The sequence below is a fragment of the Coturnix japonica genome, unplaced genomic scaffold, assembly GCF_054131305.1.
Source record: "Coturnix japonica strain WE unplaced genomic scaffold, WE-NBRP24 Scf048, whole genome shotgun sequence".
NCBI classification, from domain to species: domain Eukaryota; kingdom Metazoa; phylum Chordata; class Aves; order Galliformes; family Phasianidae; genus Coturnix; species Coturnix japonica.
The window spans coordinates 319,117-341,849 of NW_028188951.1; the positions used below are offsets into that span (position 1 = coordinate 319,117).

Below are 22,733 nucleotides of genomic sequence, written 5' to 3' on the forward strand. Positions count from 1 at the left end.
CCCTGCACAGCACCCTTCTGCAGTCTTCCTCTCTGTGTCACCCATGCCCAAACCTGACAATTACAAGAAGCCTCCTCTTCCTGTCCTGCCCTGTGCCAACTTCTGAGCCCCTCTGTGCCAGTTCTGAGTCACGAGAAGCACCTGGGACCCAAACAGGAGCCCAGTGACACCAGCACGAGGCCTGCAGCATTTCCCAGCAGGAGCCTTGGAGCTGCTCTGTGCCCTGAAGGTTTCAAAGTCACAGAGCATCGTTTCACTAACTGTTATCCTAAAAGATGCTGATGGGAGTATTCTCTGCCTTGTTTACATGGACAATGTCCTTTCAGGATCCTGCTCCCCCAGCACCCACAAATACCAGTGCATTGTCTATTTCTGAGCACAAAGCCACATCTGGCTGCACAAAGGCAAACCCGGCATGTGTGACGGGCACACAAAAAGCAAACTATGAGCTCCATGTCCAGACTGCGCACCACAGTGCAAAAAGGGATCTCAGCATCTGTGCAGACTCTGCCTTTTGTGTCTGACGATGTGCAGAGGAGACACCTCACAGTCCATGTAGGAACAGCTGCCCTGCTCTGTTAGCTTTGGGAGAAAGAACTGACACCTTATGGAGATACATGTCTAAAATTTACACATAAAAACACATACATACAAAGGTACAAGGCCATGTTATGCAGAACTGGAATGCTATAAAACTGTGCTGGATTTCCAGGGGGAGTTTGCACTCTCAAAACCTCCAAAGCACATTAAGGAGGTTGGGCACTGCACCCAGGTGTGCACAGTGGCACTGAGCTCTGTGCTGGGCAGGTGAACCACAGCCGGGCATGAGGTAGAAATGCTCTGAAGGGCCTCCCTGGGGGCACTTTCCAGGCTGAGCCAAAATCCCAGGGCAGGTGAGCTCTGCACTGCTCAGAGCCATTGCCAGGCTTCCAAAAGGAGCGTGCCCGTGTTGCCAAGCAGACAGATTGCTCAGCCTTGCACTAAAAGGTGAGGGGCTGCAACACTCCATCTGTGCAGCAGCCAGTTCCTTGCTTACAAAAGAAATACCTGGTAATTTCCAGACAATCTCTGTGCATCAGTGATGGTGTTTGCACAAGCAGCTGCTGCTGGTTCCTGTGTGAGTTGCAGCCAAGGCAACAACTGCGGGTGCGACATCTCTAACCCAGCTCTGTCAAGTTAATAGGAAAACAGCCCATTAAAGTTTCATGGGACAATCTCTGCTGCGTACCATAGCAACTGCTCAGTGCAGCACACGGGAGGTGAAGGGGTGGGGGGATATAATTAGAGAGCACAAATCATCAGGAAAGCTGGCAAAAATCAGGTTGAACTCGTTTTCTTTCTTGAAATTTTAATGACAGAGGCACAAGAAAGCAGCAGCTCTTTGTGCCGCGGCTTCTGAGTGCTGAGGATTGCTCCTATCCTGACACACCATTTAGCCACACAGCACTGCTGGCTCCTGACCCGCTCTTTGGCACCCCAAGTACCTCCCTGGGGTAAGAATTGATGCTTTTTATCCATACAGGCCTCCCCACGATTAATGGCTTTGTTTATCCAAACACAACAAAGTTCGAAGATGCCCGAAGGAGTGCTGCTTGTTACCCTGGTGCACCTCACACTGCTGGACCACTTTAAGACAGGAAAGCAGAGCAGCACTACCACCACAACATCCAGATCTCAGACACAACCAAGCCTTGCAGAACTAATACCTTGGCTTGGCCATCACTTCCCTCGCTGTCTTGCTGTTCATCCCCAGGAGCATTGATGTCCTGTGCTCACCTCAGGGGGAGCAGGATGGGGCTGGGTTCATCAGAGCAGCACCCAGCAGTGCTGGGCAGTTCTGAGAGGAAACAAACAAGCTTTCAAACAAATACAATTTTCTTACCATAACCCCAGACAGCTGTAGAAACTTACTTCAACAGATGGAAGAGATTATTACTGCAAGGCTGTATTATTAGCCTCGTATCACAGAGCAACACCCCTCTCCTCACCCCACATGGTGAGGACCCCGATTTCTTTCTCTTGGGCAGTTTGTTGGAGAAACCTAAAGAGAAAGGGAAGGTGTGAGTCATTAGTGCAGAACAGCCCAGCTGGGCACTGCTGTCTGCAACTGGAGCAGGAGGACTGAGGGTCATTTCCTTCAGCTGTGCAGCATCAGAAACAGGGGCAAGCAGCTGAAGCTCACACACCTTCGATAATTAAATGCTAAGTAGCAGCCAGCTGCAGAGAGTGACTAATCTCTGCTTAGCAGCACAGCCTGGAGGGATGTGAGAGGCTTTGGAGCACCTTGTTTCTCTGCACAAGGGAGAATGAAAATATCTGACTGATGGACACAGACTTGGGTGACCAACAACCAGAGCAGCTTCCAGCCTGAGTGCCAACCACACCAAGAACATCTGTACTAAAACTGAACAGCAATTTCCAGTTATGGATTTCTGCCTTTCTGCCCAGCCCTCCCAACAGCTCAGGCTGTGTGAGGGGAGCAGCCGGGTCAGGGAGCACAGGGATGCTGCAGTGCAGCTCACTCACAGCAGTTCCTGAGGGCAGCATTTAGAAATAAAAGCAGAGGGAGGATTCTGCTGCAAAATCACAACCCAGCTCCCCACCCAGCGCATAGAAGGAGATGCTGGAGTTACACAAGAGGCACGTGGAGGCAGAACACAAAGACAAGCCCTCACTGCAGGTCAGGCGTTGCCAGCCCTCCTCACAAAGCAATTCTCTGCAGCGCGTTTGCGTGCCTGCCACGCAGCAGCACCGTGCGGCGATGCAGCGCGGAGCTGAGCCGTGTGTGCTCCTGTCGCCCGGCTGCTTTGCTGCTCGGCTGCGTGCACCACAGCGGGGCTGAGTGGGGAAGGGCTCCGGCAGCCTATATTTAGCAGCAACAACAAAACAGGCAGCCGGATCAGCTGACTGGGCGCAGTGAGCACGGGGTAGTTGTAGGCAGCACATACACTGCGCGGAAAGCAGGGCAACAGGGAGCGGGGCACGGAGCTGGGAGGGACCCACCACCCGCAGGAGCTGCGGCTCAGGTAAGGGCAGGACATCAGGTCACAGGATGGACACAGGTGGGGATGGAGCGGGGAGCAGCTGGGAGGTGGTACAGGGGATGGGAGGATGTGGGTGGGGGCAGGGGATGATGGGCAGCGGCAAGTGACAGCAGGTGCTGACAGGTGACAGTGGGTGATTGCAGGTGAGATGGGGAGGTGAGCTCTGCACGGTGTGGCAGCAGCTGGAACCATTCCCACCCATTGGAATCATTGTGCTGTCCATCCGTAAGTCACTGTTTGCTCCAGGAGGAAGCAGGCGGTGGCAGGGCTCTGTTAATGAGCTGTGTAGGGCCGAGCTAATTACATGCCCATGGGGCACCCTGTGCTGCAAGCCCTGGTGCTGGGTTGGGAGGGGGGACAAGCCTTCCCCTTGGTTCTTAGAGAGGTAAAAGGAAGGGAGCGCTGTATGGGATAAAGAAAGGATAATAAACAGGCCCCATGTTTTAAAAGAAGCATCTCCTGCTCTGAGTTCAGCAGATCTCACCGTGGTTGGCATTGCCACGAGCACCTGGAGGGGAAGCCAGGAGCAGCAGTGCAGGTAGGGCCGGGCACCTGGGAGCTCCCTGCGTGCCTGTGGGAGCTGCGGCCCTGCAGAGCTTCAGCAAAGCCAGGCTTCCTTCCAGCAGTGACAAGCGAGGCGTTCAAACAGCGAGCAGAGCACTTCTGTGTTCAGTCACACAGCCAGGCTGCATGGTGCTGACAGATTATTCACATACAGATTCCACTGGGGATGGGGGGAGAGAGGGTAAAAAAAATAAAAATAGAATCCAGGCAATGTGGTCATTTCTGACACAACGTGAGCTGAACAAAGCACGGGAAAGAGGGTTTTGATGTGAATGAGATCATCCCCATAGCAAATATCCAATTCAAGATGAAATATTAATTACAAAAGGGCTTTACCCAACCAGTGGGAGTAGCCTGAGGAGAGGCCGGCTGAAAAAGAGTAGAGGGCTGCTATATGCATAAAAAGGACATGAAGCTACCTCAGCTCTCAGGTGAGGCTTCAGCAACCCATAACTATATTTATGACCACCTGGTAGACACAAAACCAAACCTTTGTACTTTATCACCTGCTCCTTGCTGAGGCTTGTAGAGCAGACCAGCTGCGATGCTGTGCCATCCACATGGTGCTCCCCACCTTTTGAGATCAGCTCTTGTAGGAGCAGACCCGGTGTAAAGCAGAGCCCTGTGGCAGTGAGTGGGCCAGCTGAGGATTGAACAGGGAGAGGAGATGTCCCTTGGGGTTACAGGCTGGACATGAGACAAGCTGGTGCTCAAGCAGAGCGCTGCTGTATCAAGTAACTGCATTAGTTCAGAAGGGAGTGACGTTGCTTATCCCCACAAATACCTCCAACAAACCTTTTATTTTCTTCTGCATTTAACAACATGGCTTCCTTTGTACCGATGGGCTCTTCTGAAAATCATAGATATAAAAATCCTGCCAGCATTATAGAGTGATGCTTTGTAAACACCACTCTAGGCCATAAGGAAATGCTGAGTGGATCCAGTAGCATAGATTTCAGAGCAACAGCCCCAGGATTTCCTTACCACAGCTGTGTTTCCCACGCTGATCTTACCTTGTCTGTCTTTGCAGCAATGGCTCCCCGGATAAGACTGAGTGTTTCAAAGCCTCTCCCAACCATCTGCGAGGAGGCAATGGAAGACGTAACCAGCAACCCAAAGCACACTGCAAACACTTCAACCAACCCAGATCTGTACTCTAGCGATGATTATATTCAATCTATCTGCCACCTTGCCAGACCCACCTTCCCGGGCATTCCTGAAAGCAGCCATAGGGTTCAGGACAGAAGAATCCTGCAGACCCTGGAAGCCATGTCATGGTCCCCATCCCAGCAAGAAACATCAATGTGTAAACTGACCAATTTAATCTCAAATGTGATGCCACTGGGAAAAGCTGCGTCTGCTCCTGATGATGCAGAAGCCGACTTCTGGTCCAGACGGGACCCCCTGGCAGAGATCTACAGGCACACGGGAAATCTCTGCTCCTCCAAGGGTTTGTGGAGCAAAAGCTCCAGCACTGACTCCTCCCAGTGCACCTCCTCCAGCCAACTGGGCTCCCTTCATCCCCCAGCCATGAAAGAAGAAGCTGCAGGGAAACCACATTTCCCACGAATGTTCAGTTTTCCAAGGTTTCCCTCTCCAAGGCCAATGCAGAAAGAAACGCTCTGCTCAGAGCTGAGGTGTCTCAGAAAGGATGAGGGGATGGTTGTAGGGAGCAATCACAGCCAGAAAGAAGATACTCCCAGGTTTATTAACACTGAAGAGCTATTGCTGTGCTCGGCCAGAGGGAAGCTACTGGGAAATCGGGCTTTGCGCTGCTCTGTAAGGAGGCAGGGTTTGTTTGAGGCAGCAGGTGCTGATGAAAAAGAAGGGAGAGGAACTTCTCACTGTGACAAAAACGCAGTGGGTGATGTTCCCAGTAAACAGAGATACTCCGAGTGCTTCCGGGCAGCTAAAAAAGCCGTGATACATAATTGGATTTCAGAGCACAGATGCATGTGGAAAGAAGCAAAGATAAAGGCTTGTTTGCTCCCAGCCATTGCTGAAGTGTGAAAAAGTATCTGTTCCAAATAATGATGTTTGCAAGAAATAACCACCCTGTGCTCTAGCAGCTCTCCCTGGAGTCCTTATGTGGAAAACATGGCTTGAATGTGCATGCAAGTCAGGAAACCCTTTGTGATCCATCTTACCCCTCATCTCTGGCCAAATAGATGACTTGGAGTTCAGTCCTCTGAGGGAGCAGCAATTAATTCCCATTTTGGAAAGGCAACGGTTCATAAAGCATTGCCCCACACCTATTGCCTTGAACTGCCCCGAGCATGGAGAAAATTGAAGAGCCATCTCTTGTGAAGAAATAATCTGAAGGAAAAAAAACCAACAACCCACACAGCTACTGCCACTGCACACAGATGCCAAGCAGCCAGATGTTTCACATGCTTGGGTAGTTATTCTGAAAGGAACATTCTGAACCGTGCTTGGACAGTGCTAAATGTGCCCTCACTGACATATGCATTCACTGAGACACACAGCATAGATCACTGCATCAACACCAGGACAACACTGGGTCACTCACCTGTTAGTGCTTTCATGTAAAGGAATATTGTTAATAGCTGTAAGAAGCCTGTGATGAGGATTTGTTAGAGGACAACACAGAAAACACTGAAACTGCTCCGGGTGGGACTTTTCACCTTTTTCAGTGTTACAAAAATGTATAACTTTCATTTCACAAAACCTTTTTGGGATGAGTGGAGAGCTCCGGGTGAGCATTGCCAATGCTGGTCTGGTGCTGCTGCCCTGGCCCTGCAAGAAATCAGGGTCACTGCTGTCTGTGCTGGATGGGATCAGAGCTGGGAGCTGAGCACATACGAATTGTGTCTGTGTTTCCCTTCATGCTTGTGCTTCTCTAGTTTCCTCCACCTGGCCATGTTAACCACACCGACTTTGCTATGCCTGGTGCTGTGAGACCAAAACATGAAGAAAAAAACATCATCATAAGAAGTTCCCAGGACAACCTCTTTGCTGCTGATGCTGAGTGGGATGTCTGCAGGAGGAGCAGCGCTGCTGGGGGCTGCTGAGCACATGGTCAGGCCATCCCACAACCACCACACTGAGATAACTTTGTCTCCTGAAACCTCCACTCATTGTCACAGTCCCACAGCACTGCAAGAGCAGGTGAGAAAACTGCTATGTAACGCTAGTGCAGTTATTGCTGCCACAGCCACAAATCGATCCTTTGGCAGGGAGCAGACATGAGGACTGGGCTGTTTGCTCAACTGCAGCCAGGACGGGAAATGCCACTGCAAAGCTGCCATGCTAGAAGTGCTCGCAAGTGATTTCTGAAATACCCTTGAGTAGATTAAATCAGACGGCAACTTCTGCTTGGTACCAACACAAGTGCAAATATAATCAAGGATCAAAAGGTGAGAGAATCTGAACTGCTCATTCTCACATCTCTTACCTCAAATATTTTTTATTCCTGTTGAAACTCATTAACGCACTGGAGCTGAACTGTTTCTCATCTCCATTTTCAAACTAACCACACAGCAAGAACAAAGGTGAAGGTGGCTGCAGCTTTTTTAGGACTTATAGAGAGCCTGAGCTGAACGAGGGCCTCACAGGCTCTGCCTCCTCTCCCTCCGCCCTCCCCTCTTGGGTACACACAGGGATGGAGGTGATGTTAGCCCTGGTTGCTATGCGGATGTTTCGGTTTCTGTCCACATTTAAGACACCAATGCCTAGCAAGTCTTGTGCCAACTGCATGTATCACTGTGTTTGACCAAGAAAGCAAATAAAACCCTTACATCAAACAGCTGTCTCTGTTCTTGCAGGCCCACGAGCGACCCTCCAGGTACAGGGCAGGCAGTGACCCATGGCTCAGGGCTCCCACACAAACAACCTGTTCACAGGCAATCTGTAGGCTAATGTACAACTTCATTCATGTGCTCATGCAGACTTTTACTGCTGCAAGCAATGAACGCACTTGGACACAGAAAACCATGACCAAAATTAGAAAACCAGAGACAGAGGGGCAGAAACAAACAAAATCTGGCTTCAGATCCCCTCCCCATCACCCTAATTCTCAGAAGTTGCTGCTCTCGTTTCCCCATCTTCTCAGTTGATTAACTGTAATAAACTGGTCGGACCAACATTTGAAGTGTTGTTCCTTAATCTCACACCGGGAGTAATACATCAAAGAACCTTGCCTCCCTCCTATAAATTGGAGCAAGACAGAGTACTAGTGCAGTAATACTGTACTGTGATAGTAGTGTAAAAGCAGCTTTTTTAAAGGAAAAAAAAAAAATCCAAATCTTAAAGCTCTGGGAGAAAACACAGAGCCTAATTAAAGGGAATCAGATCCAAGCCTGTGGTGAGATATGGAGTCCCTCTACATAGGTTAGCAGCTGTGTGGATTGTGCATCAAGCTTTCCCCGTGCCCTGAAATGCACAGATGGGCCTAATTGCCCATTGAGAGTGTTTATAGCTAGAGCCTCTACAAATGGAGAGTAATGATAAATGGCGTACAATGAAGTTAAACTGCATTTAGTGACTAAGGAGGAATCCCTTAGCTTTGAAAAGAAAAAGCCTTGTACATCCCATCAGCAACGTGATTAATGGCCAAGAGTTTTGCATCTACAGCAATAACCACAAGCGTAAAAGAGATCCAAAACAACAGCTAAATGCATGCACAGATGAAAGGAGCAGGGAAGCCTCTCTGTGCTACACCAGCCACTGCACAGGGAGCTGCACCATCAGCAACACATCCTGCAGTACCCAGGCAGAGGCCTCCTGCTCTCATCTCAGATGTACCAGCTCAAAAAGCACAAGCTTGTAGTCTTGTGTTTGACCACCCTTCAGGCTCAGCCATTCGCCTTGCTCACCACAGCCCCCATTTATTTTTGTGGTCGGCATCAAAATCACAGCTGATAGCAGCAAGAAACCCTGACATACCACATCTTGGTCTCATGGCCTTTTCTCATGCTTTGGGCTTCTCAAGAGTAACTGAATTTGCCTGACATAAGATAGAGCTGATGCAAAATACACATTGCATAAACTCACATACAGTGTCCCTGGCAATCACAGCCTTCCTGGAAATAAAGCTCCTGGAGGCAGCACTTCCAGGGACTGTTGCAAAGAAAACCCAGGCATTTTTGGAATATCATCTGTTTGCTACATAACATCTGACTGAATGCCAACTAAAACCAAAGGGAGCCCATAAGTGCTTTGGAATGGGCTTGTAATGGGGACAATTTTCTGCTGCAATTAAAGCACAGATTTCTATTAGCAGCTGATGAGGGAAATGAAATTATTAGTTAATTCACTCGCATGCATTAGCATTTTGTCAATCGTTTCTTGCCTTTGTTTTTAAGCTACTCATGCCCCAGGCCTGCCATGAGCTCAGTGAGGGCTGTGCCTGAGGGAGGCCAGCAGAGAGACTGCCACAGCATGTTTGGTGCTGAACTGTGACTGCACAAGTCATCTGAGTTCAGCTGAATAGTATTTTTCTTTTCGTATTATTCCAATTATACACCCAGGAAAAACAAGTATATTTATGCATAGTGGGAAATAGATAGCCAGAGGGTATCTAAAGAAAAGACTCACTAACTCTGAGGCCTTCAGTCAAGATGTTGCTGATGTCAAGGCTCACCACAAGCACTCCACAAAGGAGCAGTCTCCAGAAGGAGATGCTGCCTTAGTGGTGGTCAGTCCTTAAATGGGGTCTAGGAGAGGTGCAGCCAAGCTCCAACCCTTCTGGGAGCACAGCTCAATTACCTTCACCTGTGCTCCCGCAGCTCATTGCTTGCCTCAGGTGGTTAATCAGGCTGTGATCACACACAGTGCCATGAGGACACATGCACAGCCTTCTCCTCTCAACATGGTGGCTCCTGCTCAGAGCTGCTTTGTCTGCACACAGAGCTGCAGGAAGAGCCAGAGGCCTTTGGCTCCCAGGGCCAGGCCGTGCGCTGTCTGCTGCTGGTGCAGGGGCTGCTCCTGCAGGTGGTCACTGAGGGAACATCAGCAAGACAAAACTCAGTAGGATTCTACAGGATTAGACAGCCCTGTGATCAAAAGCATTCATGCTTTGCTAACTGGGTCAAGGAAAAACCGGAGATGTTCAGCACTGTGCTTGCCTGAAGGGCTGAGCTGCTACTGTCTGGATTTAGAAAAGATTCCTCCCTAGCTGCCACCCCCAACAGCAGGCTCCATCACAAGGCCTCATCCTTTCCCTTACAAAAAATAGAACCACACTGCACTGCAGTGGGAGACACCTCACAGCCCCCCCCCTCATTGCCCCCACTGCACCAGGGGCCTGTTGTTAACCCAAAGTATAACACTGCTTCCTTAAATGCTCTTCCTCTGTCTGGAAGAATTGCCTGTTTCTACATCAAAAATCATAGCCTGCGGGAAAACACACTACAATAGCTTCAGCAGCATTTGCAGCCAAAGTCCAACAGGTTCCTTCGCCCTTGCAGGTGTAAATGCAGCAGAGAAACTTCCACCACCCAAACTCACCTCCTTCCCTAAGCTGAGCGTGGCTGTAGTTGATCAGTAGCTGCAACTGCTCAGACTCTGCAAGGATTTCAGCCCAGGAGAGGAACCCAAAGGCTGCAGGTCCCACCTGAAGGCAACCAGCAAGGCACTAAGAGGGACCACCACATGCAGCAGTACTGCTGCACTCAGTGAGCTGTGCCCTTGGGTACAGGCTTCATCTCAGAGGTGTTCGCTGTTCTCAAAACTTTCTTTCATGAGGAAACAAAGACACGACGTTCTCTTTTTGAACCCAATGATTGCTATGTAACTGGAGAAATGAGCTTGTGGTGCAGAATTTAGCTTCTTTTCCTGCTTAAAGCCCATGTTGCTACTCCAGGTGAAACTTTCATTTTACCACCGGCCCCTCACACCCTGTAGGCAAACCTTCCTGTTCTCCTTTGGCATAAACCAAAATGACCTACACAGACAGCACGAGCCCCCAGGGTAGGAGATCCCACTGCCTACCACAGATCTAAACATCACTTCTGAGTGCCAAGATAACAACGTGATGTTTCATAAATACCATCTCTTTTTCTTCTGTGCATTTAATGAGCGGGATACAGTTGCTGTTTGCACACTGACTTGGGTTGAAACAAGAGACTGAAAGACGCTACCTTCTGCTAGGACAGAAATCGCTAAGTCACTCTTGGCTTCTGCCGCAAATGAAACATGACCCGAAGTACATCCCACTTATAGGCATCATTAACTAAACTGATTGTTCAACAGTGACGCCACAGGAATGAGATCAACTGCTGCCAAAAATCAAGGGAGCAAATCTTCTCCCCCAAGGTCTGCTCAAAAATGAAGGATGCATGTTGCAAAACTGCATCATGTTCTCCTTTTACCTTCCTATCTGGCACAACAGCAGCACATACCACAACTGTCCTAACGTCGTCAGTATCTGAGACACATAGGGGCTACAGGGACTCGGCTACCAGAGAGCACGCCCTAATAAGGATGTATTACAATTCTTTTTTTTCTCATAAATGATATTAAGGGCTGCAAGTACACAGCAGCTCGTCATACATACATACATTCCAGAGTAATGCTTCTTGCTTGTATCATAACAAAACAGTCGGCCTGCAAGCTCTCACTGCTCCACTGCAACCCCTGGCACCCTGCTCCACAGCAGCCACTAGCGACTAGTTTCAGCTCCCTCTCATTTCCACAGAAAACACAGACCTGTGTGTCTCTATGGATCAGGCAACAGAGCCGGCTGAGCTGCGGAGCACAGCAGGATCCTCTCTGTAGCACTGATACCCACGACCTTTCTCACAAGTTATGGCTTTTGTTGAGTTATTTTTATGCTCTGTAGAGAGGGAACAACTCTTAGGGGAAGAGGAGGATCTGTAAGGTCAGCCAGACCTACAAGAAGAGACATTTAGACAGACAAGATCAGTGGCAGTGGCTGTAATCTTCCAGACAGCAAAGAACTGTGCTGCAGACAGGAGAGCACGGGCTGCTGCCCTGGGCACATTCCTCCTCTTTATTCATTTGCATAGCTCCTGCAACACGTGAGTAATACAAAGATGGATGGAACAGATGTAACGTGGCTGGCTGGCTGCTGGCAGTTATGTAACTGCATGGGACCACAGTTTGACACCGTCAAATGTGAAAGCTTAATTCAATGGTACTGACATGCCAAAGGCTCAGGACTGGGTCCAGCAAGGAACACAAACACCACAGCAACAACTCCGCAGACTGAATTCCCGTTCTTGGTGCCACAGTCTCTGCACACACACGCTCTCCCTACCCATTGGGTTTCTGTGGGTCCAAATGCAGTTTGCAAGCCAAGCAGATCTGATTTGCTCTTCTCTCACTGGGCACTGCACGGCACTTTTTGCTGAATATAGCTGCTGTTATTTACTGGCAGCGTGAGCCCCCAGTGACCTCTGGGAGCAGAATCCTGGCAACAAGAACATGGGTCTTCACATCCAAACACCACAACCGATGGGGTGATGCTCTCCTACAAGCCAGCTGGAACCGGAGCACATCACCACAGAGCCCAGAACATTGCAGACAACAGCTACCCAAGAAAGAAAGGTTTCAGCCTGTCTGGTGTTCAACACATTTGCAACAACAGCCTGACCATAGGATATCACATTGCCAGACATGGCGTGAGGCAGGATGCTTTCCCTCACCACGCATTCCCTCTGCCCACAAGAAATCTTAACATATTTTGTGTAAGTTAAGCTGTTTCTCCCATTCCACTGGCTTAAAGTCAGTGGTCAAAGGTCAGAAACAGCAGCACAGGCTTTCCCTGAGCTGACCTTCATCTCTGTGCTGTCCTGATGCTGGGGAGGGCAAACCCACTGACCACGTTGGTTCAGGGGTTGAGGTACAGCAGGTCTCAGTGTCCAAGGCCAAAATTCAGACTATTAACTGGTCTGCTATTTTTTTAAAAGAAGGAAGAAAAGAAATAAAACCAATAAGAGCAACCTCTAAAGAGCCACCAATACCATGAGCTACTGCAGAACAGCTGCCATTACCTCGCTAATTTCACTCTGAAGGAGCGACCTGTACTGTGAATGCTCTTTGTAATTAGAGAGATAGAGAAAAAAGGAAGAAAAAAAAGCATCCCATCAAAAATCAGCTAGAACTGAAACCTCTGTGGCCATTAAAACCCAATGGCTTTTATTTTAAGTAATGCATGTTTACTGTAATAAACACAGAACATTCCTATAATGAATGAATGCTGTCTACAGACACACATAACTAGAACGTTGCTTCCTATCTTTTTAAAATTGGAAATATATAAGAATTCTGGGCTTATTTTGGAAAACAAACATATTCAAACACAGCAAAGGTCCCCACTGCTTTATTAACTTCACTGCTTTCCAAACAAACAGAGCAAGTGAACGTTCAGAGAGTGAACAATTAATGCCTCTGGTTAGGAGGGCAAGATAAAAAAAACAAGAAACTCACCCTTCAAGGATGGAAGGTTTTTCCATATTCTTGCCCTTTGCACTTACCTTGTTCTCAGATTCTTTGCTTATCTCCCCCAGACCAACTCCAGATGTTTTAAGACTCCTCCACTACTCACGGCAATAGATAAGAAATGCCCTGTGGTGGTTACCTGCACCATTTTGGAAAGTTCACACCATAAAATAGCCCTGTGCTCTCTCTGAAGAGCCAGTGCACACGGGACATAAGAGAATAGGAACTCTGAGTCTGGCCAGAGCAATTCAGCACTCCACTGCATTAAATGAGTGCAGCTAAAAGCTGGTCTTTTTAATTCCCGTCATAGCAGTTGCATTTATAAAACCAACATTAGATTGACGTGGACGTTAACAAACCAACTGAAAAACGTTAGTTTCTGGGCCTGAATTTCTGCAAGAACTCGAAGGAATCACTCCACAAACCCCACTTTCTGTGTGCCACTCTCAAACACACGGCTTGTGCCTCCCTGTGCACATAAAGCCTGTGTTGCATGCACCATCTAGTGGCAAGACAGCAAATGTGTCAGGAAGAGTTTTAAAACCAAAGAGAAAGCATTGCAGAAATCTCTGATGGACTCACGGTTCTGTTGTTACAGCTGCTTCTCAACACTGAATTTTAAATACACACACAGGTCAGCACTCTGAGGTGTGTGGCACTTGTGGAAACAATGAACAAAAACATTTATGACAAAAGCAGTGCCAGCAAACAGAGCACGAGCTCTGAAACGACACAGGAGTGTCTGCGAAACATCTTCTGTGCTTCAGTGCTTCACGCAGCAATTATGCTCAGATATTTTGTTTTCTGCAGTTAGAGATGGGAACGTCACAGACAAAACACCGCACTTCTGGCCACTGAAACCTTTGTGGCCATTACAACCTGTATACACTCCGATGCAGGAGAAAATACTGCAGAAATCTCGTCATCATAAAATGAAGAAAGGACAAAAGTTACCTTGAATCTTATTTCGAAAAGATGAAAGAAATCTTCACTTTGTTCCTCTTCTGTGGTGTATTAATGAAAAAAGGAACCTCTGAATTCCTTCCTGTTGCCAGATCCCAAGTCTGACTTAGGCTTTCTGGGGTAGGAAGGAGATGGGTCACAGAGCAAACCCACGGCTCCTGCACTGCCATACAACCCACCTTACTGAGAAGAGCAGAGGATGGCCACATATGAAGACACAGAGCTGCAGTCTAATTTGGTCAGAAGATCACAGGCTTCTTATTTTGTTTGGACACATTTTCCACAAAGTCTGGAGGCATTATTAACCAGTTCTTGATTTTGCAATCCAAGCCCAATTGATTCAAAGGTTTTTGGTCCTCAGTTCTATGGAGTACAGGAAAGACTTCCTGGGATCATCAGCTGCTTATTTGCTTCCATTTTACCCTTGACATCCTTCACTTACTTTGGCTACATAAGTACCTCGAGGAAAAGCTTTCAGAACTAAGTTAAAATATGAGTTAGACTTCAAGAAGGTTTGAAACAGATATTGGATTTATTGGTCAGCTATGAGTAGGAAAATACATTGGTAAGGAAAAAGAAGACCCTGTATATAAATATAATACTAACTAGTTAAAATTTGACCAAGAAGAAAGTTCCACTGAAGAGAACAGTAAAAGCCCTTGTTTACCATCAGACCATATTCAGTTTCCCATTTATCATATTGAAGAGCTGCCTATAGACAAATGCAACATTCTTTGAGCTTAGTGCAGATAATGTGCTGGTTTTTGTTACATGAATGGTAAACAAGAGTTAGTCCAGTGCATTACACGTTATACAGAAGTACTGTGAATAAAGACTAAGATACTCTATTTTAGACACTACTTAAACATACCAAGACACTTAAGTGTTACAAATTTATGCAACCAAAAGAAAAGAATAGCAGTTAACATACTAAAAAAATACTGTGACCGGCAGGATGAGAAAGGCTTGCTACTTACGCAGTTAACTGATTAGTACTATTTTTACAGTGTAATTAGTTGCCTTTTCCAATGTCATTGTAATTCTCTTGTATCCAATACAGGTTTTACCTTGTGGCTGAAAAAGCAAATCATAACCTAAGTCTGCTCAAGAAAACCAAAACCAACCAAACAAGAACACAAAACACCCAAACTTGAGAGACTTGCTAAAGTTACACCAAAGATGCCTACGTACAGTGTTCTAAACAAACTCACTTTTGTCCAGGTGGTGGCCAAATGTATTATTTTCTCTTAAAGCTAAAAGGACAAAATAATTACAAAATGCACTGACACTGACTTATCTGCCTTCCCCCTCCGCCCCTCCCAATTGATGTCATTCTAAAGTAGTAGCTTGTGGATTCACCTTGTAATCAATCCTCTTAGCTAAAGGAATGCTCAATTTCACATTTCGAATCCCAGAATTCTTTGTAAATGTAAATACAAGTAGACAAGATACGGTCGACCTTATTTTAAGTGGAAAAAAGCCTGCTCAAACCTCAATGAGTCCCACTGATGTTCTGTGACTTTTGCTGTACATGCTTTTACAACATGAACACTGAAGGTACATTATGGCAACACCCAAAACCACCTCCAATAAAATACTGCAAACAATCATTTTGAGTCAAAAAACTATGAAGCAAACGTTTTGATTGTGTGAAGACAAGATTTATTGCCTTATTCTATGCTATAGCTGGAAATCGAGACTTCTGAGTTACATTTGCTTGACGTACGAATGTATTTTCTTTAGAAGTTTATCTCAGCTCCGTTTTGGTGCCTTCTGTGATTTCCCTGTACTCAAACTATTTCTCATTCCCTCCTCTCTCAAATGACCACTGTAGTCCAGTTAAAACCCAGTGAAGTCAAAGGAGTGCCTTACATGTATTCAGTGGGTCTTCAGTTGGGATCTGATAGACTAGTATAAAAGCTGAAATGGTTACTTAAATGGACCCTTAGACTGCCAGGTGACTGAACAGGGACAGCTGTGTCTCCAAAAGCACAACGGGCCACATTTTAATGATGTAATAAATTCAAATATTCTTTAAGACTAAGAAATATAGGAGAAAACATACTGGATAAAGCTCAAACCTTTTGAATCTAACAAGTGCACTCAAGCTCCAGCATCTATTAAAGCAAATTTCCCCCCCCCCTAAGAAATACAAAATGAATAAGTGCTTCCCTTCCCCTTCTGTAAAGCTTTCTGGACTCAATACACAATCCAGATCCTCAGAAAAGAAAAACAGTTTGCTCAGCTGGACAAGCTAAATGGGCTCGCCGTCACTGGAAATTGTCATGATGTACATTACCAAGACATCATTAAGGAAACATGAGTAAAACACTTTTTATTCACACTTTACAAAAAAATAATAATAATAATAACCAACAAAAAGAAAAAAAAAAAGAAAAAAAAAGAAAACAAAGAAAAAATCCAAACAGAAAAAAAAAAAACACTACGCATTAAGTCTACTACAGCAATACTACCAGCATTTCAATGTACTGATTATAAACTGGACGCGTTTGGTGTCTTCACAACTAAAACGAGAACAAAATAACCCCAAGAGATCAGGTCCCAGACAAGGATTCAAGATCAGAATTTCTTCTACTGCAATTTAAAAATGTACATTTCTCACATCCGAACTGTTTGCCACGTTCACCTTCAGCTTCAAACAGACGGTCTGAGCACACTTATGTGCTTCCTAATTTTTAATACGATTTTGAATCACTGTTACCAATCCACTCTCGCATATATATAAAAAATTTTAATATTTAGAAAGTTCTCTTAATGCTCAGTGTCCTTTTGCTTCCCTGCCCGCAGCTGAAACAAAAGCTGTTTAAGATCAAGCTTTCTATCTCCATTTATTTCACTTTTTACATTGATTATTTGTGTTGTATTAGTTTAAGGAGACGATAACGTCTCTCTTGTAGAATACAAATACACAAGTTAAAATTTGTGAGCTCTCGTATACTTGGCTTCGTGACACAAATGGCACTGAGGGTACACAATAACTTTAGTCTTGACACTTTAAAAATAAGACTTGGTCACTTTAAAAATGATCTGAAGAATTGTCTTTGGGACCTGCTTCAAAAACGCATTTATTTCTACACTGCTTCATCAATGGAAAATGGAAGGGTTTCATCTTCTTCATCAAGGAATTATACTCTGAAACTGAGGAACACACTCAAACTAAGGAGAATTCACATGATAATTCTTAGTGGGAAACAGAGCGCTGTGCAATGACACTGAAAGAAGCAGCGCATGGGTATTAGAAGCTAGAAACTGTGTACCCATAACCTGAACACGTTCAGAGTGTGATACCCAATGCTTCACAAAGGAAAAAAAAGAAGATGCCACAGCTTATACAAAAGTATCTTCATAAAATTTTCACAAGTGTTAACGTTATTTAAAAAACATAAAAGAGGATGCACAGGCTCTCTCTGCATGCACAGGCAGTGCTAGTTGAGAACAAATTTAAGCAGGCACAGTGGAGATAGGACAGGTATTAAAACAGAAATGAGGAAGCTATACACAAGTATCCCTACATTTTACTTCAAAAGTTAGAGATGAGAAAAATATCTGAGAGTATACACATCTGCAATAGCTTTCAATGCATACAGGTCTACTTATTTTCACTGCTTAGCTTATATGTTCTGTGAGAACTCCATGCTTTTCTCTTTTTTAAAATCAGAGATCAATAGAATGTATTTAGTCCTCTGTAAGATACTGAAATTTTATAGATCTGGATTTTAAAAGCAACGTTCTCAATTGAACATAGAAAGTAGTACAAAAGGGCTAACAAAACCCTAACAGTGCAAATCGTTAGCAGAGAAAACCTGTGACAACCTCTTTTACAAGCTGGCCTTTATAACACATGAAAACAGATAAAAATTTAGCCTTAGTTTACAATACAATCATTTTCCAAATCTGATTTCTTTTTTTTTTTTTTTAAGTACAAAATTTCATAAATCAGGTTTTCTGTTGTTCATATACAATCAATAAAGGCTAAATTCAAATTCTATATTTTACAAACAAGTCTGAAAAAGGAGGGAGTGAAGTACGGAAGAGTGTTCTGTGGATGTTCCTACTGGCCTCAAAAAAGTAGTGCTACAGATAACTGTGCAAAGAGAATATACTGTATAACAATTCCCTATTTCAAGGCATGAAAACGTCACGTTGGATAAAAGAAACAGGAAGGTTAACTGCAACGTATTAAAGAAAGGTGCAAATGCACCGATCACTGTCGACAGTATACAAAGTATAGTGGGCTCAGAATTATGTCTGTTGATAGCACCTGGCTTTTACTATGTCTTTAGCAAATAATTAGATTTAAGATTAAGATTATTAAGAAAAAAAAAAAAATCCCTGTTGGCCATACCTCACTCCTCTATATTCAGATTTTACAATTGTACAAGTTTGATTGAGGTTACCCTCTAAAATGTATTTAACTACCTCCTGCCAGGGAGATGGATTCCATTTACAGGAGGCAGGAAAGGCAGCAAAAGCTCCAGTTGTGCAAAAAGTGAGAAGTGGTCAGAAGGGATGAGTGGATGGGGACAACCACTTATATTGTTCTCTATCAACCAATGATGATCCAAAGGTCCGAGAATGCCAAGTATGTTTAGCTGAGGTTTAGAATAGAAGATGTAGTCAATAATACCCTAAAACAAGAAGGGAGATAGCAATATTAGTACATTATCTTTACCCAAGTTATTTTTTTTTCCTAAACAAAAGGTGAATTCAGCATTAGGAGTAACTGCAATGCTATCATTCCTTTGCTGTAGTTTATCTTCAATTTAGGAGACTTCTATTTCCTGTCCTGTGGGTAGCCCAGTACAGACTAGAGAAACAAATTCCTCCCCACATCATCCTGCTCTCCTTTTGGAGGCTGTAATTTCCATTCTCTTACAAAGCCTCAAAATCAGAGAAATGTAGCTTGAAGAAGAACAGAGCATATTAACAGATCTTTCTTTTCCAGTAGTGGCATGGATTATTTCCTTGCAACTGGCACGTTATCCATCCAAATTCCAGTATTCAATTAAGCTCGTATTATTAGAATACAGCATCTTATTTACAGGGAAGGAAACCAGTGCCCTTTTTCTTGCAGATCTACTACAAAACTAACACAAGAAAGGAAAACTCGATTTCTAGCAGATGGAAATTTTAGGCATTCTATTTGCTAAATGCTTTGATTGTTTTAAATGAACTTGATGAACTTACCTAAACATTAACCTCCTTGTTCAACAATTAACTAACTGCATTTCCACTAATAAAACTTAAAAGATGGAATTTTTTTTTCCAAAGCAACAGTAAAGTCCTTACCTTGAAGTCAAATGTGTAATTTGTATAAGGCATTAGACCATTCTCATAGGCACTCTTCAACTTGAAACCATGTGTAATTCTTCCATTTGTTGTTCCATTTTTCCCATTACAGCTGAAGTTAGTAAGACTTTCATTGTATCTCAGTTCCTTAAAATCTTTGTGGTTTGTTTCCACTCCGCCAGTGCTCAAGTATTCAACAACACCTATTAGGAGAGGCACATACACAATTAGGTATTAACAAGCATTCAGCAACTGTGCATGGATTACTTGGAGCCATATGTGCAATTTTCTGCTTTATAGAAGTACACACAATATACTCAGCAGTTGATCTTAAAGAGATACTGTGAGACAGTGTCTATGTGTGTCAAGAGCAAATGCCACCTAGAACAAAGACAGATTCATTGATTAGAAAATAAATAGTAAAGTAAATAGAATAGACTGTCTTGAGAGGGCTGGGTAAAATAAAAGAGATGGAAGTAAAATTCCATAGGTGCTTGGTAGGCATCTTCATACACAAATCTCAGCTTTCAACCCCGCTTGGCTAAAATGACTCCAGAAAGCCAAAAGGCTACGAAGCAGAACAGATTTCTGCCTGGATAAAAAAAAAATTATACTTGTGCCTCTTAATCTGTGTTAGGGTTCAGGAAGGTAAAGGAAATGACCAAGTGTTCTGAAGGCACAATCAGACACAAACTGCCCACTGCAGTAAGCGCCACCAATACCTGCCCTCTTGGCATCACAGAGAATCCCTTTGCCAGCACTGCTAGGCAATAGCATCAGGTTAGGGTTGATAGGAATGGCTAAGATGCTGCCAAGTAGAGGCCAGATGGAAGGTGGACTAGGGATGGAGATAACAGCATGTAGTAATCAACAATTAGAAAGGGTGGTCCTCAAATTCACTACTCAGATTGGGTACCTGAGAAATAGTCAAGAAAGGGTTCACTGAATCTGCTGTTTTCTTAAAGTCTATAAAGTTTGCTACAAAGAAATCTACACGTTGTTAAAGAGCTCTGAAGAATCCTTTTCTCACAGGAGATGGACTGAGTTTTAGAAGTCCTAAAACATTTGAGCAGCAGAAAATGATTGTATGGTTGCAACTTTGAAGAGAACAGATATTTTCACACTTAAAAGCAATCATAAAAAATAATCCAGTCATCAGCAACATAGTAACACTGACAGTTACTCTGGAAGACATTTTCTTCTTTCCCATTCCTATATTTTAGGACAACAATCAAAATGACTCTGAAAAACAAAAGTAGAGCTATAGTACTATGCAGGCAATAAAAGTCACTCATGAAAGAAGCAGTTCCATCTTTTTATTCTCTTTGCACTTTTTCAGAGCTTGCAATATCAAACAATATATTCCCTGGGTTAAAAATCCCTTTAAAAATTGAGACATTTGGATTGCTACACACTTGAAATAGTCTGATAAAAGAATAACAACAGGAATAGTGCTCTTACCAGAGTCTGGCAGAGAATTGAGATCGGCGCACAATACGAGTGGAATGGTTCCAAGTTCCCCTGCAACACCAGGCTTGAGACTACGAGAAGCTTTATCAATAATGTTCTTTACCTCAGATAGGAACATCATAGTCTGAACCAGCTTCACATCAGAATAGTCTGGGTCCCAATGCATATGTGCATTAGCAACAAGAACGAGCTGCTTTTCCATCCCAAGATGCGGCTTTCCAGCTAAAATTTAAAATTAAATATTTACCTTGCACAGCCAGCAACAGAAAATACCATCATCTTTACCTGTGTTTGATTTTAAACAAGACGTTTGAGGGTGGGAAAAAAATACCAGCTGTTTGGAAAGGATTACTAACATTTATCTTAAGAGGGCTACACAACTCCTCTTGTAACTACTAAGTGCTCAGTGCTTTAGTCAATTCTAAGCATTAGGAATAATCCAATATCAACTCGTTCTCTGATACCTTTACACATCTCCAAGCAGAATCCCTCAAACTGCAGTGCTTTCATTGTTTGTTTTTTTTCCAGCATAAAGTTGCAGTAAAAAGGAAACTGGATTTAATGGGTGAATATAAGTTTGAACACTGTATGTCTAAGGAAAAGATGTATGGCTTAAACAATGATAGGGTTGGTTTGTTTCCATTGATAAAATACAGCACAATCAAATATTAAACAGCACTTACATGACATTTCTATCAGTTCTTTTCGCAGTTCTAATAACACAGCAACTCCAATGTTATCTTTTGTCATAACTCTGTTCAGCATAGCTTCTGAGCCTTCTGAGTTTGCCATAGCCAGTTGATTGAACTCAACAGTATGTTTCTGAACCAAAGTAAATCTGAAAGAGGAACATCGTATACACTTCCTTCAGTAGACAGCCACCAAAGGAAATGTTACAGACAAATTCACCTCTTAATTAAGCTCAAACACATTTACAGTGAGAAAGTCTCAGCCCATCCTATAATTTCATAAAAATCATTTGCTGAAATCAAAAGGATACTGTTTTCCTAGTTGTTTCTTTGTTTGTTTAAAGATATTAAGCTGATTTTAATGAAAACATTTATTTTTTAAAAAGAAGGAGCAACTACTGAAAGAGTGCTTCATTTTCATTCTGCATAAGATTCTAGTCCAAACTTGCTAGTTTAATAGCAACTAGATAATTGCTTGTGGCATCGCTGTGTACACAAAAGGAATCGAAGGAGAAGGACAGAAGGAAAGCCATGACCGCCACTTGTAGTCTGAATTCAGCCTTTGAGATTTCTTTTTTGAGAATTCATTTTTGAGATATTTAATATATTTTTTTAAATAAAAATTAAAACGCAAACATCTTTAATGTGTAATGACAGCATTTGAAGCATAATTTACTGAACTCTTGACTTGTTAAAACCAAACAGCTACAAGAAAGGGTGAGCGGTGGCAAACTATTTTGACTTTTGAATGACCCAAGAAATCGTGTAGAAAAGAACAAGAGGCAATGGAAAGCTTAATAAACCAAATCACTTACTTCTCTGTTTTGAAAAATATTGCACAACCATCAACATGTTTTCTTTCCTGTTCGGACATTGTCCTAGCTCTAGATTTTGGACTGAAGAATCCATTATAGCCACGTTCTTTCAGTTCTACCAGGAAAAAACTGTAGTACTGCTCAGTTTCAACCTCCTATAAAGTCAGAACACAGCACACAGTGAATTACTATTACCAAACCACACAAGACTGATATTATTTAGACTCTTCAGAAGTGTAAATCAGTTTCAAATTAGAATTAAGGAAAAAGAAACAAACAAAAAAAAACATACAACTCCTAAGAATTAAGTACACTGGAGAATACAAATTTGAGAGCAATATTCGTGTTTTAAGAAGAAAATATAAATGAACTTCTGTAATCCCCAGAGTTATGATTATCCTAAGCCTTATATTTGAAAATGTGTCAATTATACCCTCACATGCACACACACAGAC

The 22,733-nt window shown here is 43.8% G+C and overlaps 2 protein-coding genes across 5 annotated transcripts in view; one reads left to right on the plus strand and one right to left on the minus strand.

The window, feature by feature from the left end:
- The first annotated feature begins 2,896 nt into the window (after nt 1-2,896).
- On the plus strand, nt 2,897-7,372 carry LOC107320137 (uncharacterized). Its single transcript, XM_015875720.3, has 2 exons — nt 2,897-3,026; nt 4,639-7,372. The coding sequence occupies exon 2, from the start codon at nt 4,641-4,643 to the stop codon at nt 5,616-5,618; it is 978 nt and encodes a 325-aa protein (XP_015731206.2). The 5' UTR covers nt 2,897-3,026; nt 4,639-4,640; the 3' UTR covers nt 5,619-7,372.
- A 7,131-nt stretch (nt 7,373-14,503) lies between these two features.
- Nucleotides 14,504-22,733, minus strand: part of CNOT6 (CCR4-NOT transcription complex subunit 6) — a 30,323-nt gene continuing 22,093 nt past the window's right edge. For all 4 annotated transcript variants that reach the window (XM_015875809.3, XM_015875808.2, XM_085532108.1 and 1 more), the window contains 5 exons: nt 22,279-22,433; nt 21,458-21,612; nt 20,766-20,996; nt 19,305-19,507; nt 14,504-18,643 (listed from right to left, as the gene is read on the minus strand). In XM_015875809.3, the coding sequence (XP_015731295.2) occupies nt 18,431-18,643; nt 19,305-19,507; nt 20,766-20,996; nt 21,458-21,612; nt 22,279-22,433 (957 nt within the window). In that variant the 3' untranslated portion in view covers nt 14,504-18,430. The remainder of the gene's footprint in view (nt 18,644-19,304; nt 19,508-20,765; nt 20,997-21,457; nt 21,613-22,278; nt 22,434-22,733) is intronic.